The 19149-nt window shown below is 35.2% G+C and overlaps 1 protein-coding gene across 2 annotated transcripts in view; it reads right to left on the bottom strand.

Moving 5' to 3' along the window:
- Dis3 (exosome complex exonuclease RRP44-like protein Dis3) overlaps nucleotides 1–19149 on the bottom strand; it is a 310868-nt gene that overhangs the window by 32549 nt on the left and 259170 nt on the right. For both annotated transcript variants that reach the window (XM_090392656.1, XM_090392657.1), the window contains one exon: nucleotides 3225–3381. In XM_090392656.1, the coding sequence (XP_090248782.1) occupies nucleotides 3225–3381 (157 nt within the window). The remainder of the gene's footprint in view (nucleotides 1–3224; nucleotides 3382–19149) is intronic.

Here is a 19149-nt window from a genome sequence, read left to right as displayed (position 1 = left end):
AGAATAGGACTGGTGGTGGGAGGAATAGGGGCCATACATGGAAGCTGGGCAAGAATGTGGTTAGCAAGGGTGTTAGAGCTAGGTTTTTTACTTGGAGAGTGGTGAATGAGTGGAATAAGCTGCCAGAGTCTGTTGTGGGTGACTGTGAATGAGTTCAAGGCGAGGCATGATAGATACTGTGTGAATGTCGAATAGTTGTTCTTGACATGACATTAGGGCCTCCCTTCCAATGAGTCTGTCGACTCCTTGGAGGTGCCTGTAATAATAATAATATCATGGCATATTTATTTCTATTCTAGAAATTTTATATCTCAGCAGTAGTCAAAAAAATGATCAATAATGCCTCATGGAAAATTTCATCTTAAATCTAAAATTTGATAAATCTTGGTCTGTTAAATTGAGGATATATAACTGCACTCAACTTGCCAAACAAGATCAGATTTCTCTTCTTGGCTGACTTACTTCTCATGCCTTTGCTGGCACAAACACACGACATCCATAGCCCTCCAAGCTCCAAAAAAATGACTTGTCCTTTTCATCTGCACAGCTGCTAACACCCTATATAATTCCCAATTCTGCCCAACCCTGTAATGGAAAGATGACCCCTCCCACACCACCACCTCTACAGAGTCACTCTAATTGCCCTATCAAGATGTTCTATTTTTTTCCTGCCTCTTCTGTAGGTATTTTCATAGGTAACATTCTGTCAAGCTGTCCATCACCATTCCTCCACTTTCTTCCTAGACTAAGAACACAACTGCTAGTCAACATTTATTTTCAGACTGGAGTGGCTTTAAACTTATCAAAACCAGCTTTTCATCCTCTGAAACACTTCTGCACATTGCATTCCCTAAGGACTACAGTGGTGTTGTACCTGAATAGTTGAAAGCTTTTCAGGAAGGACATAAAAAAAATCTCCAGTATATAATACATATACAGACTGGAGATTTCCTGTACCATGTATAGATGAGTAATGAAGAATTTGCAAATTCTTGTGTGTGCGTGAGGTTAATATATATATATATATATATATATATATATATATATATCATTATAACCACCAATTTCTGATATGTCAGGATACTATGACCTCACTACATGAATAAGCTTATATTATTAATAATCTTCTATCAACAATTTTCCTCCAAATTAGTCCATTATTTGTCAGCACATCAATGTATAACAGCACTTCTAAGTGAATCAATCCACCTAGACCTTGGGCTCTGGATCATTTTTTTTGCCATCTTAGCATGAAACACTTGTTTTCCTAACCTTTCCTCTTCCATTCTGTTTAAGCATACCACCTTAGATTAGCCCTACTGACATATTCTTGAATGTAAACAATGTGTTCCACATAGGAACCTACTGATTAAAAAGTGCCATGAGTATTGATGATCACCTAGTGAGAGGTAGGAAATTCATTGACAAATTGCAAGGGGTATTGTTCAGAGGTGCTGTTAAGGCGAGTTTATCTTATCACATGGTCCAATGTTAGGATCTAAACTAAATTATTTAGTTTCAAATGCTAAGTAAACTTAAGTCAAGTTGGGCAAACTGTCAGGATAATCTTAAATAGGATAATCTTAAAACGCCATAACAGGAGACAAAGAAATAGGGGTTTAAAATTTATGTGAGCAAATGCAAGTATATCGGATTTGGTAAGAATAAACAAGTTTTGTAAAAAGATAATGAATATAAAGATTTGCATATTTTGGTTGATAGGGAATTTATGTTCAGGAATCTTATTGTATAACAACCCATAAAAGTTCAGCAGATTGTAGGAAAAAGGAAGTAATGATATTATTATACCACTCCTTAGCCAGGCTAATATTGGATTATGGCACTAGCTCAAGAAAATCAAGAGTATTCACAGAAAATGAATGAAGTGTCTAGCCTAGAGAATAAATAAAACAGAAAGGAGTATGCTATATTTGGCTGAACCTCTACTAGACTTTATTATGAACTTTCCTAGAGATCATAATAAAAAGAAAGTAAAGAGATAGAGTGAGAACAAATATACAAAGTTTGTTTTCTACTCATCATCATCAGAAGTTCTGTTGGGAGATGCTGCATGATATTTCGTGTCTTTACTGTGATGGAGATTTTCACGAAGTGCGTGTTTCAGCTCCTTGTCATCCACAAAATGGCAACCTCGGAGTATCACCCTTCAAGGGGCCAAGATACTAGATCCAGGCTGTAGGTACGATAGGGGATCAGTCCAGCAAAAATTATGCAATTGCATCCTTTGAGGCTTTATGACCTCAGTTTCACCACTCTTGAAGTGCCTGACCCAGTATCTAATTGGGCTCACATCAACATATTATCTCCTTACACATTTTGACAGGTATGAATTTCCACCACTCACATGTATCACAGGATGATTCACGCACCACTCTGCACTTCACACATGTATCAATAACAGCTGCCATTTCAAACTATTTGCACACTGCTCTTGTGTGAGCGATCACAGTGCCACATTCAAGCCAGAAAAAGGAGGCATTATTTTCATACCACCTCTCATATTTAAATTCAGGATGAAAGATATCATGACAAACAAAAAATTAGATTCAAGATGTACATAGTTGCAATGGATGTGAATCATATGCTAACATTGAAATTTTCAATGTCTTTACTACTAGCAATGTTTCACTTCAAAATGAAAATAAATGACCACAACAAATTAGATACTGTTCATCACAGGGTATTTCTTTTAGGATAAATGTATAAGCAAGGTCTTTGGCTTTCCAACAAGCCTTTAACATCCAGAGAAATTGCCTAACTGAAAAACCATATGACTCTTTTTCATCTGTCTTTCCTCATTTCTTGCATATATAACATTTTGTGACTGTTACATAACTGTCTTCCTTTGGGAGCATCAACTCAATAAATTAACTACTTCCTTTACTTAATCCCTTCCCTTTCCATTCATTCACTCTCTCTTATGGACCTTCTTTATATGCAACGTAAAATCTAAGCACTAACTGTTTAATTTTCATCACTCTCCCTCTCATATGCACTTTCTTTTTTCCTTACCTCCCCATCTAGGATGTATTTACCAATAATAAAGTATTTTCTAAGATCCTAATTCACTTGAATTGAATCTGTCAGCAGGACATTTTGAAAACTATTTTATTCTGACTATATTAAAAACTAAAAAAGGTAGCTAAGTAAATTTTAAGGTTTAAAAAAAAAAAAAAAAAAAAAAAAAAGGAATTTAAACTCACTCTTGACAATCCAGCCTTTAGCAATGGTTCAAAATTATCTGGTGCTGGAGCAGGATGTCTTCTCAAAAGTGCACATTCAGGAAACTCTTCAAAAATCCTGATAGCCACAGATATGTTTGCAAGTAACATAAATTCTTCAACCATGAAGTTAGTTTCCCTTTACATAAAAAGCACTCTATTAATTTATTTCATATAAAAACAAACTACTGTTTCTTTCTCCCTCTCTATGATGCATGTATACACATATATATGGGGGAGGGGAGACAGAACAGTAGAAATCCAACCACACATAAATTTTGTTAATATGGAATCTTTCCTTATAAACTGTAAACATTTGTATAATATATGTCTCTGATATACGAGGGTGGTCTGAAAAGTTCCTGGCCTAACAATGAAAAAACAAATTTATAATTTCAAAATTATTTTTATTTTTCAACATAATCTCCCTTAAGACTAATACATTTATTCCAGCGATGCTCCAGCGCCAGCACCATTATCCCATCCCTGTAGTGGTTCTCAGTAAGATCTGCAAAATACCCCTCTACAACTGCAATCTCCTCTTGATTCAAAGAAAAATGCTAACCAGCAAGGAAGAGTTTTAGTTTTGGGAAGAGATAGAAGTCAGAGAGAGAGCTAAATCTGGGGAATAGGGTGGATGTTCCAACAATTCATGTGTAGAGGCTTAAGTGCTGTGAGGACATCATGTTGGAGGCTTAATGGATTTTTTACAACACTCAAAAAGAATTAAAATAGAATTTAATACTTCCTATATTTCGTCCTAGTCACTAGGACATCTACGGGGATTGCAAAGACAATTAATGTAACATGCACACAAAAATCTTACAATACTAAGCCCAACCACGTGGGTGACACTAAAGTCCTATCTAGGTGGAGCGTCCTCTGGTGATGAGTGTTTCCCAAATCTTCGGAAGCTTAATGCAACCGTATTTATTAAGACTTGATTGGTTTCTGAGAGCTGCTGCTTCTAAGAAAAGTCTCTCTTTCTTGAATTTGCTGTCGTGGAGCATGGTGGTTTCTTCCATGATACTCTGTGGGTGGTGTCCAAAACATGGTCAGCCAAGCCTGAATGGCCATAGTTGTGTTTACAGATGTAAGACTTGTGTTCCTCCAGGCAGATGGATGCTGATCTGCCTGTCTGTCCAAAGTATGCCAGCTTACAGGAACAGGGTACTTTGTAAACTTCAGACAGAGAGAGAGAGGAGGGAGCTGATCTTTCGTAGAACGGATAAGGGTAGCAAGTTTGCGGTAGGACTTATATGCTGTGTGTAGGTTGTACTTTTTTAGTATCTTGGCTATTTTTTCGGATGTGCCACGGATGTAGGGTATGGTGATGGCATTTTTAAAATCTTGTTGACGAGAAGGACGGGGAATGGTGGAGGAACTGATTATTTTTTTGATACTGTGTTCACTGTAGCCATTGGAGAGGAAAGTGCTGTGTATGTGGTTAAGCTCAGTAGTAAGGGCGGTTCCAATGGAACAAAGATTGTGGGCTCTCTTGGTAAGAGTTTTAATGATGCCATATTGTTGCGAGGGGTGGTGGTGGTGGGAGAGTTTGTGAATGTTCTGAAAATGCAGCTTTAATTTAATGTTCTTGAATGCATCTGTAAACACAACTATGGCCATTCAGGCTTGGCTGACCATGTTTTGGACACCACCCACAGAGTATCATGGAAGAAAACCACCATGCTCCACCACAGCAAATTCAAGAAAAGAGAGACTTTTCTTAGAAGCAGCAGCAGCTCTCAGAAACCAACCAAATCTTAATAAATATGGTTGCATTAAGCTTCCGAAGATTTGGGAAACACTCATCACCAGATGTCCCACCTTACATTCCAGGCCACCTACTACCGCCCTTAGAGGGTGCTCCACCAAGATAGGACTTTAGTGTCACCCACGTGGTTGGGCTAAGTATTGTAAGATTTTTGTGTGCAAGTTACATTAATTGTCTTTTTAATCCCCATAGATGTCCTAGTGACTAGGATGAAATATAGGAAGTATTAAATTCTATTTTAATTCTTTTTGAGTGTTGTAAAAAATCCATTAAGCCTCCAACATGAAGTTCCAACAATTCATAGTGCAGATTCCTTAATTTTTCCATTGCCAAAACACCTCTGTGGACAGGTGCATTGTCCTGATGAAAGATGATTTTTTCTTCTGCAAATGGGTCTTTTCTCACGATTTTTTCGTCTAGTCTGGTGTTAAAAGATCGGAATAATATTCCACGGTTATTGTTTTACCCTTTTCAAGATAATTAATAAACAAAATGCCTTTAGCATGCCATGACCTTTCCTGTTGATGTAACTGACTTTGTCTTCTTTGGCACTGAACAAGTGGCTTCTGCCCACTGTTTTGAGTGCTGTTTGGATTCTGGTGTGTAATGGTTAATTCAAGTCTCATCCACAGTAATAAATCAATGCACAAAATCAGTTTTATTCTTGTTAAAATGCTCCAAGCACTGTTCAGAGTTTTTCATGTGAGTGCATTTTTGATCTGTTGTGAACAAGGATGGCATCCATCTTGCGCAAAGCTTTTTCATTTGCAATTCTTCATGCAAAAAATATATCCTACACGTTCTTTTGAAATGCCTATAGTCTCAGCAATTTCACGCACTTTGACTTGCCGGTCATCCAATACCATATCGTGCACTTGATCAATATGGTGTTGTTACACTTTTTGGACGTCCTTCATGTGGATCATCTTCAAGGCTGGTATGGCCATGTTTAAACTCGGCAGCCCATTTCTTAATTGTCGAAAACGAAGGAGAAGAGTGCCTATAAACTTTTATGAACTTTGAGTGAATTTCTTTTGGTGTTAAACTTTCTTTTACAAAGAATTTTATAACTGCATGATACTCAATTTTATCCATTTCAAGGGATACAGACAACACTTTTGCTTCAGACAGCTGTATAAAACAAACTACCACATTAGCCGGCGTATAAGACACACCCCCTTTTTTGCATCCATTTTTTTAGGAAAAAAAAAACTTTATCACTGAATATTATAATGAATTTACATTATTTCAAATATAAAGTAATAAGCAAGTCTACTTTCAACAAATACCTAATCTAACTAGGAAAGAGTATCCACCTTTTAATATTCTTCGTTAAAACCCAGAAATTCATCTCCAGAGCTAAATGAAGAAACACTCGAAACCTCTTCTAAATCAGAATCTGAATTCTCATGCAACAAATTGTCCTCTGTACCATTTAGTGCATTACTAATGCCACACTTCTTAAATGATTTAATCACTGTCTCAGTTTTCACAACATCCCATGAAGCTTTGACCCACTTACAAACTTGCAAAATGTAGGCCTCTTCCTTCTTCCTGATGGCTTAACCTCAAAATCTGAAGACTGCATCCAGCTGTTCCACTTCTCCTTCACAAATCCCTTAAATAGTTTATTAATACAGACATCTAAAGATTGGAGCTGACAAGTTAGACCTCCTGAAATTACATTTAACTGAGTTTTCAATTCCTTCAGGTTATTTTTAACATCTTCTGTTCTGTGAGAACGAAACTGATCCCATACTAGCAGGGCAGACTTCTTCAACAGTCCGCAGAGTGCCTACACCAAATTTTATCTATCCATAATGCCATTCCTCCTCCATCCATCCAGCCTTTTGATCCACTGAATCGAGAGCATTCCAGTTACGTAACTGAAATGCTCTCACACACCACAAGGAAGCAAGAAAGAAATTGCGTGACTCGGAATAGAGAAAACATCCAGAAATGAAAGTAATAAAAAACTGAGTATCGGTGTATAGGACGCACCCCGTTTTTCAGCCCTATTTTCAAAGAAAAAAAGTGCATCTTGTATGCTGGCAAATACGGTACTTGATAAAATGACTTGCAATTTGACATGGATACTTATGACAGATGGTACATCAACTTGGAAAAAAAATCATGCTGATAGTGTTGCCAGCTATGGTCGAGGCCAAGAACTTTTCAGACCACCCTCGTATAATCTGATTACATTAAAATATATCTTTCTATTAGTATAAAGCTAGAAGTATAAAGAACAATGCACGTACTAAACTAACAGTAAAAAAAAAAAAAAAATCTGTGAGCAGTTATATACGTGGTTCCTCTTACTTATGAGTAGCCACACCTGGAACTGCCCAATTGCACAATATTACTTTAGGTCACTGTTTTCAGGAATTCAAGAAATAGCTCACACATACCAAATAGATCTGGCTTGTGAATCAACTTGCTGTCCAAATTAGACAGTCCATTTAACAGCGACCATAGACAACATAAATTGGTTATTTTATTTAAAAGGTAAAAATATCAATATATTAAAAGTTGTGAAGATCCCTACAAATCTACAAAGTCTACAAATATCAGATATCTTAAGCTGGGATGTGATATCAAATTTTAACAAATGGTTTGCTCCATTTATATTTTCATGTTCCAAAAGTGGGATATATGGTGCTACTAAAAATATGCTAGAATATCCCATGGTGATAATACAGGAAAACATATGAAAATATTCACACTACTTTAAACCATGAAAAATTCCACTAATACTGAAAGTGTCTTCTTTAATGTTTAAATGGGTAATCATCACGAACAAAAACATAGAGGTAGTCACTGCGTGAAAATGTTGTGTTACATAGGAGTAGAATGTTTACTTGGCATCAATGAGTGAAAACAGACCACACACTGCCAAGCTCATCTTACTGAGAAATGTACTTTAAACTTCTCTGTCTTGTGCTTTGTTGATTTGGTTTTAGCTAATAACAATATGCACTAAGAATCACACTTAACGCTTTTTTAAACTTAAAAAAAGCAAAACAAATCCACTAATGTCTTTTTTCCACAAAGGGAGTAGGAGAGGACTTTTGGCCCTAATTTTCTTTATTTGAAGATCAATGGTAAGTCAATTTCCACTGTTAGCTGACCCAGGAATATCAATGATCCAAATTTGAGAAGGAGAGTATGACTGCTGCCACATCATAATCCCTAACACTATATATTACTGTCTGAAATGGTGCAAATCTATGGTCAATTTTGAGTTGCAGGATTAAAAACCCAGTTTCTGGAAAGAAAAAAAAAAAAAAATCCTTGACAATGGCAGAGATTGGCAAACTTGGAAAATGGGCAAAAAAAGTTCTTGTATTTGGTGATTTTCTAATTGCACTTAGAATGGTTTATCTTCTGGCAGGCTAATATTATTAAAAGACTTGTCATTAAAAAAAAAATTTTTTTTTTAAAATTTAGAATTAGAATTTCCAAGATGTTTGAAAGCTTTTTACATCCATATTTGTTATTTGTTTAGGTAAGGAGAATTCAACTGAGCATGGGAAGACTCCCAGAATAATTTGTCACTTCTGAAGAAGAATCTTTAAGTTTTTTATCCATCTAACAGCATTAGAGTGGTACATTATCTGCTAATTCACTTTGTCCATAACTATATAATTTCACCTTTCTTCTCTTCATTTAATTGCAGATCTGCTAGACTGTCCACAAGGGACTTTACATTGATAATATATTCTGTATACTCCAGGTACTGATAATGGGTGAACATCTTTTGGAGAGTGGATAAGGGAAGCTAGTTTTAATCTTTATATATTGTTTGTCTGCTATTATTATTATTAGTCATACACTAGGTTTCATGTTTAATGTTTGAAATATAATATAGCTCGTCTTTATATGTGTGTATACTTCAGATGAGGACCTCAATATGAAGGTGGAAACATTGGGAATTCATCATCATCATCATCAAATTCCTGTCATGTACCCTCAAGGGGTGTACAGGATATGACAGTACTACATGAAAAAATTACATCATTACTAACTTCCTATCTACAATTTTCCTCCAAATCAGTCTGTTACTTATCAAGACTCCAACATTATCAGATCTTATATTTCTATCGTCTAAGGCACTTTGTACCGTATCAATCCACCTATATCTTGGTCTTCCTCTGGGTCGTTTTCCTGCCAACCTGGCAGAGAACACTTGTTTTGCTAATCTTTCCTCTCCCATTCTATTTAAGTGACCATACCATTGACATTGGGAATTTAAAGTAATTATTCCTAACACAGTTGTAGTCTCCATAATTTATGGAAATGAAGTGAAATTAAATTATTGCATTCCAAGTTTTAATGTTATCTGCTTACAAATATCCTACTCACAGTTAATTTTAATTAACTTTAATTAGAAAAATTTTCCCTCCTGATATTACTACCGCTGGCCTGGTTGGCCGAGTAGTTAGTGTGTCCGCTCTCCAGCCAAGAGGCTGCGGGTTCGAATCCCGCCGTGGGCATGGATGTTTGTGATTGTCCTACAAACTTTGTGTGGAAAGGGATTCTGTGACCCTACCATCGTTATTCTAGCAGAAGACATCATTGCCAAAACCATGTGAGGTACGGCAGTGACCATACAGTGTCCACGGACATCAAATGTGGAAGAAAAAAAAAATATTACTATCCTTTCATTTTGTAATGCAGTCAGAATATTTTGTATACATAAAAAACTTTACTCCCAAATATTCACTATATGCAGTTTGTTTCATTCCATAAGACTAGAATGAAACAAGCTGCATATAATAAATAATTCCCCTCCTCCAAATACTTCACAGACATAAGCAAACCAAAACAGGTGCTTTACTGTAGCAGTATAATGCAGTTTCCTAACAGCCTATTTTAAAATAACTGATAAGGAAAAATAAGTCAGGGAATTTTTGATGATTTTCACATCCTATCCTTCTATTCTTTTATTTGAAGAAGGAATGAAAAGACTTCACATTTAGCATTTGAAGTTTACTTCCAAGAAAAACCTAATCCTTTATTTTTTGGAAATCACCTGGAGTAAAAAAGTGGAATAATATACTGTGAAACTTTTAAATACAATATCTGCATTTTAAAACCCATCGATGTACCTGAGACTAGCTTATACATAGATATGGGAAATATACTTATTACAGGATTAGGAAATTTCTTTTATCAATGAAATCAAAAAGTATTTGAACAGATGCTCTTCATGGAAAACATCAGTCATTATACCCTTACTAAAACCTAACAAAAATCCTAGTGACTGTAAAAGCTACAGACCAATAGCTTTGACTAGCACTCTCTGTTTAAACTCAACGAAAGAATAATACATATCAGACTTATGAATTGGGTCTTAGAAAATAACAAGATCAACTTCTGCCAAACTGCATGCAGGTCTCAACACAGTACAGAAAATCAATTATTTTATCTTTGCCAATCAGTCATAGATGGCTTTCAAGAAAAACCACCAAAGAAGACAACAGGAATATTCTTGGATCTCACAGCTGCCTACAATCGCACCTGGAGACAAAAGTTAATAAAAATTGCATACGATAATGGAATAAGAGGGAATGCATTAATTTGGATTTCAGATTTCATGAAAGGGAAAAAAATTAAAGTAAAAGATAATGGAATTTATTCCAACATGCATCGAACTTGGGCTGGAGTCCCACAAGGTTCTGTTTTAAGCCCACTACTATTTCTCATCTATATGAGCAACATCCATCCTCACATAATAAATGACACAAAAATAGCATGCTATGCAGATGATATAGCAATCTGGCACACAAGCAGTAATCCTCAACAATCTGAAAAAGTCCTAAATAATTCAATAAAAGGCTTAGAAATATGGGCAAAGGAACTTAAACTACAGATAAACCCAGAAAAAAACAACATAAAACATCTTCTCCACTGATAGAAAAAAAAAGACACAATTACAACCATCAAATCAAAATATATAATACCAAAATAGAAAAAAAGTCTCCAAAATACTTGGGCCTAACCCTAGATACTGAACTGACTTTTACAAGGTTCTGTTTTAAGCCCACTACTATTACAAATGTATATCTAATAAAGCTCTTAAAAAGCTTAATATCATCAAAAGGCTTTGTGGAACAAAGTGGGATGCAAAACCGAAGACTAAAACTACATATACGGCACTCATACGACCCACTATGGAACATGCCTCATCAATCTGGGCTCCAGCTTCTACTAGCTCAAAAGAAACTTGACAGAGCATAATCAAGAGCAGCAAAAATTATCATAGGTGCAGTCTCATCCACAAATAATTTAAAAGCTCAACAAGAGTGTGGGCTTCACATACTAGAAGACAGAAGAAAACTCTCCACAGTTAAATTCACTAACAGAACCAGGAACCCAGCATCACATCTCACTCAAAACTTTCGATGCATGGACAAGAAAATATAGACTAAAGAGATCATCTACATTCAATATGATCAAGAAATTAGAAAACAGATTGACTTAGAGCACCTATCCATTGAAATAAGCAAAGAGCCATTCTTTTCCACTATTCTATCAAAAAACACAATAATAAACTTAAATCTCCTTGAATCTTGTTCAAAAAAAGGATTCAAGAAAATAAAAGAAAAGGACTTGACACTATACATCACTTAATTAATCCAAACCATGTCATTGCCTACACTGATGGATCACATGATGAAGCACTCAACCAAAGGAGGTTCAGGTGTTTTTCTAAATCTACCTGGAGGTGAGGAAATGCAAATCAAAACCACAGCTGGCAAAATAGCTTCAAACTTCACTTGTGAATTAATAGCCATACAAACAGCTCTCAAATCCAGTAATAAACATTACAGAAGGAATAACCATGTATAGCAACTCAAAATCTGAACTTGAGGCATTAAAAAATGGAAAAACAAAACTCTCACAAGAAATTCATGAACTACTAACAATCTTAAATTTCAAAAATAAGAAGGCAATAAAAGAGCAGACAGACTAGCCAAAGAAGCAAAATACCTCAAAAATTACACCCACTATCACTAACCGATGCTAACTCTGTCACCAAAATAAGTAAAACAAACTATTAAGAAGAAGAATAAAATCAGTGAAATTAATGAAAATAGAGAAATAACCACAATCATCACCAGACTAAGGACAGATCATTTTAAAGACATGAAAATTCAGCCAGACGTAGTAGGAGCTATGAAACATGCAAAAGCTGTCGAGGAGTTGAACTAACACTTGTCCATATTTATTCTTGTCTAGCAATTGCTGCTGCTCTACAGAAAATTGACAATAACCCTAGAGAAAAGCTCTACTCCATCAAAGTTCAACGGATTGCCAAAGCAGTTCTTCAGATCCACGGGAATATCTAGACGCTCTTCAATGGATTCGCCAATGACAACAACATCAAAAAGTATTTGCTTATTTTATAAAAGTAACAATGGCTGTGATGTTCTGTTTTTGTACATGGCTGATTTATTTTTGATTGCTGTAATGGAGAAATAAAAATGAAACTCTACCCCCCCCCCCCCATTTAACATTTCACATTCCAGTACATGAAATCATTGTAAGCTCAGAGAACTGATTGACAATTTGACTCAAGTGCAGATTGTTCTTTCCAAGGAGTAACCATATGCCTACCCATTTCTCAAAGCAAGTTTTCATGTGCAAAGTTGTTATAGGTTTTGCTGAATTTTACAGTACATTCTCAAGTGGTTTCAAATGATACATTATAAACAATGTATGAAATACAACTGTTTAAATTATAATTTAATAATTACTGTTCTGATGTCCTTTGAAAAAGTGATGAAATATAGAGTAATACTCAGCCTTACAAACTTTGATTTATGATGATCTGCTCATATGATACTGCATTCACTCACACATTTTCAGTTATAACCAAGTTCATTTATCCAATGCTGCATTCACTAATATGATATATTTAGCAACATGATGCTCCAATTAATCAACCAATGCACAGTTTTTGTGAACTGTTTATGACATCACCGCTTGCTACATCTCTTTATGTTTTGGTGTTTTGCTGTGAACTGTTACAGTGTTTAAAACAAAGATAAAGTTCTTGAAAAATGCTACGCTAGTTAATATCACAGTTATCTGTAAACATTACAATACTGTTGGCGAAATGAGAAAACGTTTAATGGTGCAGACTGGTTGGTGTATTCTTTTAAGCTAAGCCATTTAGAATAACTTTTATGCCTGTATATCTGATGTAAATAAATGCTTTATTTATGTCAGTTATGTAAATAATATTACACCATTCATTCATGTATAAGTGATAAAAAAAATAGTGATTTGCCATATGATGGTTGTCTGGAATGTAATGTGTTATATGAATGGGATATGCCTGCCTGCCTGCACGCACACACACAGGCTTTCTTGTGCTTAAGCAGTTATGTTTCAGTTTGCTATTCTAACATTAAAATCAACAAATGCCAAGAGTCACATGACTGAAATGTTTTAAAGCCATACAATATACTGTAGCTATTAAATTGTTTCAGGAAATTACAACGCATACTAAATATTAATTAAAAGAAAACTTTAATCAATACTTCCTATATTTTGACAATGTTACATTGCAATCTTCACAGGAATATAAAACTATGATAAGTGCACGCAGGCACTAATAATGAGCAAATGAGGTCGAAGAGAGTAACTATTGTTGTGCCTAGAGTCCTAAAGGTGCCCCTTAATGGGCTAAATTGGGTTGTCTTGGCTGTTGGGCTGATGCAAGCTTCCCAAATTTGAGGCAGTCTCATGCACCCAAATTTGTTGAGGTTTGGAAAGTTTTTTTAGAGCTGAGGCTGATTCCACGAACAATCTTTTGTATTTATATTTGCTGCAGTGTAGTAAAGTGGCTTTCTTCCATTGTATTCTGTGGCAGGTATCCAGAGCATGGTCTGCAAGCCCAGAATGGGTGTATTGGTGAAACTGGATGTAGTCTTTGTATTCGGATATGATATCCTGATATTGGGTGCAGGTCTGGTCTCCTGGTTTGTGTTGTGATTTCTGATAGAGTGGAGAGAATGCAAAGTAGAGTATTAAAAATGATATGGGGATTGTGGAATACTATGAAGACAGATTGCAAATTTGTATACTGCAGACATGAGCAAACAAGAGAAAGAGGGACATTATGATTGAGATTTACAATTTTCTGAAAGATTCATACACTATATCAGTAAATGGAAAATTTCATTTTATAGAGGGCAGGGAAAGGATGAGAAGGCATCCATGGAAGTTGAGAATAAATGCTGTCAAGAAAAGGGCGGCGAGGGCTAGATTTTCTCCCATAAAGTGGTGCATAATTGGAATGGATTGCCATTGGAGGCGGTGAGTGCAGGTAGTGTGAATGAATTGAAGAACAGGTATGACAACTGGTGAGAGTAATATGTGGCCTCCGTTGATGAGTCCCTGACTCCATTGAGGTCTCTCTTAATAATAAAATTTTGTTCAATAAAAACCATTTTCACTTAGCTAGGTAATAAAAAATAACTGGTACTCACCACTTAAGTGTAATTAATTTTTCCAAGGAATATGATCTTGGAACAAGAAACCAGTTTCTAATTTCCTTCTGATCTTATCTGATATTTTTTCAACTTTTTTGCTCTACATTTTTTCTTCTTTTAGAAAAAAACGTAATTTCTGTAAGCAAAAGGAAGATTCTCCAGGGAAGCACATGCCTGGTTAACTGATTCTAGAAGAAAACACTTTGGCTCAAAGACTATGTCATAATGCATTTCTTCTTCATCTTCTAATTCTACAGGTTTAAGTTTTCAAAACATTGAGTACTTACAACCTTACCTAGTACAAGTTCTAGCAGTTTGGTGTTCTCCCTCAGCTACGTAGTGAATTCTCTTATTCTGATAAGAATAAGGAAACTGTTTTTAAAACTTTTTTTGTGTATAGCAAAAGTTTATGAGTGCCATAAAAATGAAAAAAAAAAAAAAAAATGTTTTTCCCCCCACATACTGATATTAAAAACACTATCTACATCTAAGTTTTATTAATATTTTAAAGTTAGTATTTAACTCATTGTCATCTATATGATCTAGAATAAACAAGTTTATGACACACTTCTTTAACAGAAAGGGCAATAGAGCACTCCCTTGTCAGATTTAATCAACTCAAGAGCAAACACAACTTCACACCAAAAAGCTAACATGAGAATGAAAAAAAAACCACAGTTAGGAATGAAGGGAATGGGACAGAAAATAACATGTTGATATCTGTCTAATTTTACAACCATAAAGGGGTCATATATTTCTGAAAGACCAAATTATTTTATCACTTTAGTTATCAAAATGCCATTCTCTCTTGAAAATGAGAGTGAAAGTGGGATTGTAAAAAAAAATAAAAATAAATCATCATCATCATCAAATTCCTGACATGTACCCTCAAAGGATGTACAGGATATGATAGTACTATATGAAAAATTTACATCATTACTAACTTCCTATCTACAATTTTCCTCCAAATCAGTATATTACTTGTCAAGACTCCAGTATTATCATTATCAGATCTTATATTTCTATCGTCTAAGGCACACTGTACCATATCAATCCACCTATATCTTGGTCTTCCTCTGGGTTGTTTTCCTGCCAACCTGGCAGAGAACACTTGTTTTGCTAATCTTTCCTCATCTATTCTGTTTTCTGTACAACTGTTTAAGTGACCATACCACCTGAGATCAGCTCTGCTAACGCATTCCTGGATGCTGATAATGTCTATTTCTTTCTTAATATCCTTGTTTTTAATATGATATTGCCATTGATGCCATCTGTTCATGCCTCTAATCTTTCTCAGGACTCTCATATCTGCGGTCTCTAGTTTTTGGTCAAGTGTTTTACTTCTGACCCAGCTCTCAGATCCATAAATTAAAACTGGTTTGAACACTGTCTTGTATACAGCTAATTTAGTGTTCCGATTAATTTCTCTCTTATTCCATATGAATTTATTCAACTGACTTCCCACCATACCAACTTTGCTGATTCTGTTGTTTATTTCTATATTTAATTTACCATCATCAATAAAAATCGTGCCTAAGTAGCTGAAATGTTTTACTTGTTCCACAGGTTCTCCATTCACAACACAGTTGACATTTTCAATGATTCTACCTATTTTCATTGTCTTTGTCTTTTTAATGCTAACCTTCATACCATATATATTACAACAGTTATTCAATTTAGTCAGGGAAACTTGGAGCGGATTTATTCAGAAGTATAACATTGTCTGCATAAAGCAAAGAGCTGACACTAACATCTCCAATTCTGATATCATATTTAATACCACTTTCCTTCATAATGTGATCCATATAGATAATGAATATCAGAGGGGGATAATGTACATCCTTGTCTCACACCAGATTTAACATTAAACCATCTTCCTATACATCCTTCAATTCTAACTGCTGAATTACAACTCAAATAAAGACTAAGTATTGCTTGATATAATGCACTATTGACACCATATAACTGTAGTGTACTGAATAGCTTCTCTCTTGGCACCTTGTCGTACGCCTTTTCCAGATCGACAAAACTTAAATATAGATCTTTGTTATATTCCCATGCTTTCTCGACTATTTGTCGTAAAGTGAAGATCTGATCCTGATAGCCTCTATTTGGCCTGAATCCAGCTTGTTCTTCACCAAGCTTTTCTTCCACAATTCTTCTCAACCGTTTCTCAAGTATATTTGCATAGATCTTGCCAGGAACACTCAGTACAGAAATACCTCTCTAATTCTCACATTCAGTTTTATTTCTCTTTTTATATATGACTATTAGAGCTCTACTCCAATCATTGGGAATTCTTCCCTCTGTCCAGACTTTCTGAACTATGCAGTGCAGCCACTGTAAGACTTTTATACCACCATACTTCAGCATTTCTGGTTGAATATCATCTACTCCTGCTGCCTTTCCACATTTCAAGCCTTTGATGGCTTTTTCTACTTCAAGTATGGATATGTATTCCTGAATGTATGCTTGTTGAGTGTTTTTTACCACTGTGCTGTCATCACTGCTTGTTTCATTTAGCAATTTTTCAAAGTAATTACTCCATACTTCAAGGATATCTTTTTCTCCCATTTTCATGTCACCTTTATCATCTCTAACTCCTTTTACAGGACTCTTTCCTCTTCCTAAGCTTCTTCAACAACCTCCAGAATATTTTGCCACCTTCTTGATATTTATTTTCTATGTTCTTGCCAAAGTCCTCCAATGACTTTTATTTAGCTAGTTTTACACAATGTTTCGCTTTCTCACATTTGTCTTTGTATTCTCTAAGAGAAAATGCTGACTTATTTATCAGGAACTTTTGATGTGATTTCTTCTTTTCCTCCGCTGCCTCTTTAACTTCCTGTGACCACCATGGAGTCCTGATTTTTCTATCCTTGCAGACAACCTCACCACATGCCTCTCTAGCTGAATCAATCAGGATTTTCTTCAAAGCTCGCCACTGAATCTCCAAGATGGTTTGATTCCTGTTTACAAACTCTTTCATTTTTTCTTCAATAATCTTTGTGTATTTTAGTCTACAGTTCACATTGGAGAGCTGCTCAACTGTTATTCGCTTTAAAACTTTCTTACATGTTACTCTTTTCAATATGAAATTCAATTTTATCCTGCTCAAGACTAAATAGTGATCACTTCCAATTTCGAATCCTCTGTACACTCTGGTGTCTTGCACAAGGGAGAAAACATCACTATCAACAACAACATAGTCAATGAGACTTTTCTTATTCCTTGCCTCTTCTCTCTTGTGAATTTGTGCACATTTTTATGTTGGAACATGGTGTTAGTAATAATCAGTCCATGTCCTGAGCAGAAATCCAACAGGTATTTGCCATTATTATTAGCTTTGCTCCTTTCTCCAAATTTTCCCAAAACATTTTTGTATGTCTGACAATCATTTCCTACTCTGCTATTCAGATCCCCAACAAGGACCAACTTTTCCTTTTTCAGTTGCTTTTTCTAAAGCATCAAAAAATTCCTCCACTTCTACCTTAGTAGAACCTTCTGTGGGACCAGAGGCACAAATAAGTCTCATTGTCCAATTTCCCATTTCGATATTTGCCCACATCACTCTACTTGAAACTGTCTATCATTCAAGAAGATTAGCCTCATATTTTGTGTTGAATACTATGGCTACTCCTTCTTTTCCTTGATTGTCATTGCCTGAATATAACATTTTGTATTTATTGCTCAGAAAGATATCACCAATTTTTGTCTTTTTTGTTTCAGTCACCCCTATTATGTCGATCTGGTACTTATCTAATAAAAATAAATTAATTACAGATGAAATTAGACTTTCTCTGGTTAGATTTAACATGTTATGTTGCTATAATGTTTTTTATTTCTTTTTAAGCATTCATTCATTTTTTATTCTCTCATTTGCCACTATCACACAGAACATCACTAACGATCCTAAAAAAATGTCTAAATATGCTGATAGAGATTCATTAAAATTTTTTTCCCAGTTTTAAAATGAAGAATGTCTAGGCTGAAAGGATGAAAATAACAGAATGGGACCAATTTTGCTTTAGTCACTTATCAAGAGTATTTTTCAAAAAAAATTCAATTTTTCATCATCTCCACATACTGTTTTTTAAGCTTCAAAGTCAGCTAATTTTAATTTTTTGCAAACTTTGAGGCACTTTTTTCAATTTGACTGGATGTATATATCCATTTTTTCCATTTGACTGGATGTATATAAGCCTTGATATATACATCCAGTCAGTTGCCACAAAATTTCTTTTGTGCTATTTGTAATCCTTAACACTACATATTAAGGTTTATTAATCTCCTCCACTTACTGGATCCACCAGCATTTAGATGGAAACTATGACATCAAACCATTTCTGATTATTACCAAACTTAACCCATAAATAATAAACCCCATACAACCATGTACAGCATATAAGAACTTAATATACAATAAGCTGCCATTGCTGACTGTGGATGCTAAATCTGGAATAACATTAATAAAATTAAAAGTTTTATTGTCCTTCCAGAATGTTTTAAATGGTCCTAGTTTTAGATAATCTGTTCCACTAACACCAACTTCTCTGAACTTTTGACATTTTCCTTAGACATGGCTTTATTTAAATCCCTTGCTCTAGCTCCAAGTAAACATACTTTT

Source organism: Typopeltis vanoorti, chromosome 5 (genome assembly GCF_054136105.1).
Source record: "Typopeltis vanoorti isolate ZY-2024b chromosome 5, IOZ_Tvanoo_1.0, whole genome shotgun sequence".
In the NCBI taxonomy this organism is placed as follows: domain Eukaryota; kingdom Metazoa; phylum Arthropoda; class Arachnida; order Uropygi; family Thelyphonidae; genus Typopeltis; species Typopeltis vanoorti.
The sequence above is the reverse complement of the archived record's forward strand: the minus strand, read 5'-3'. Positions and strand labels throughout refer to the sequence as shown.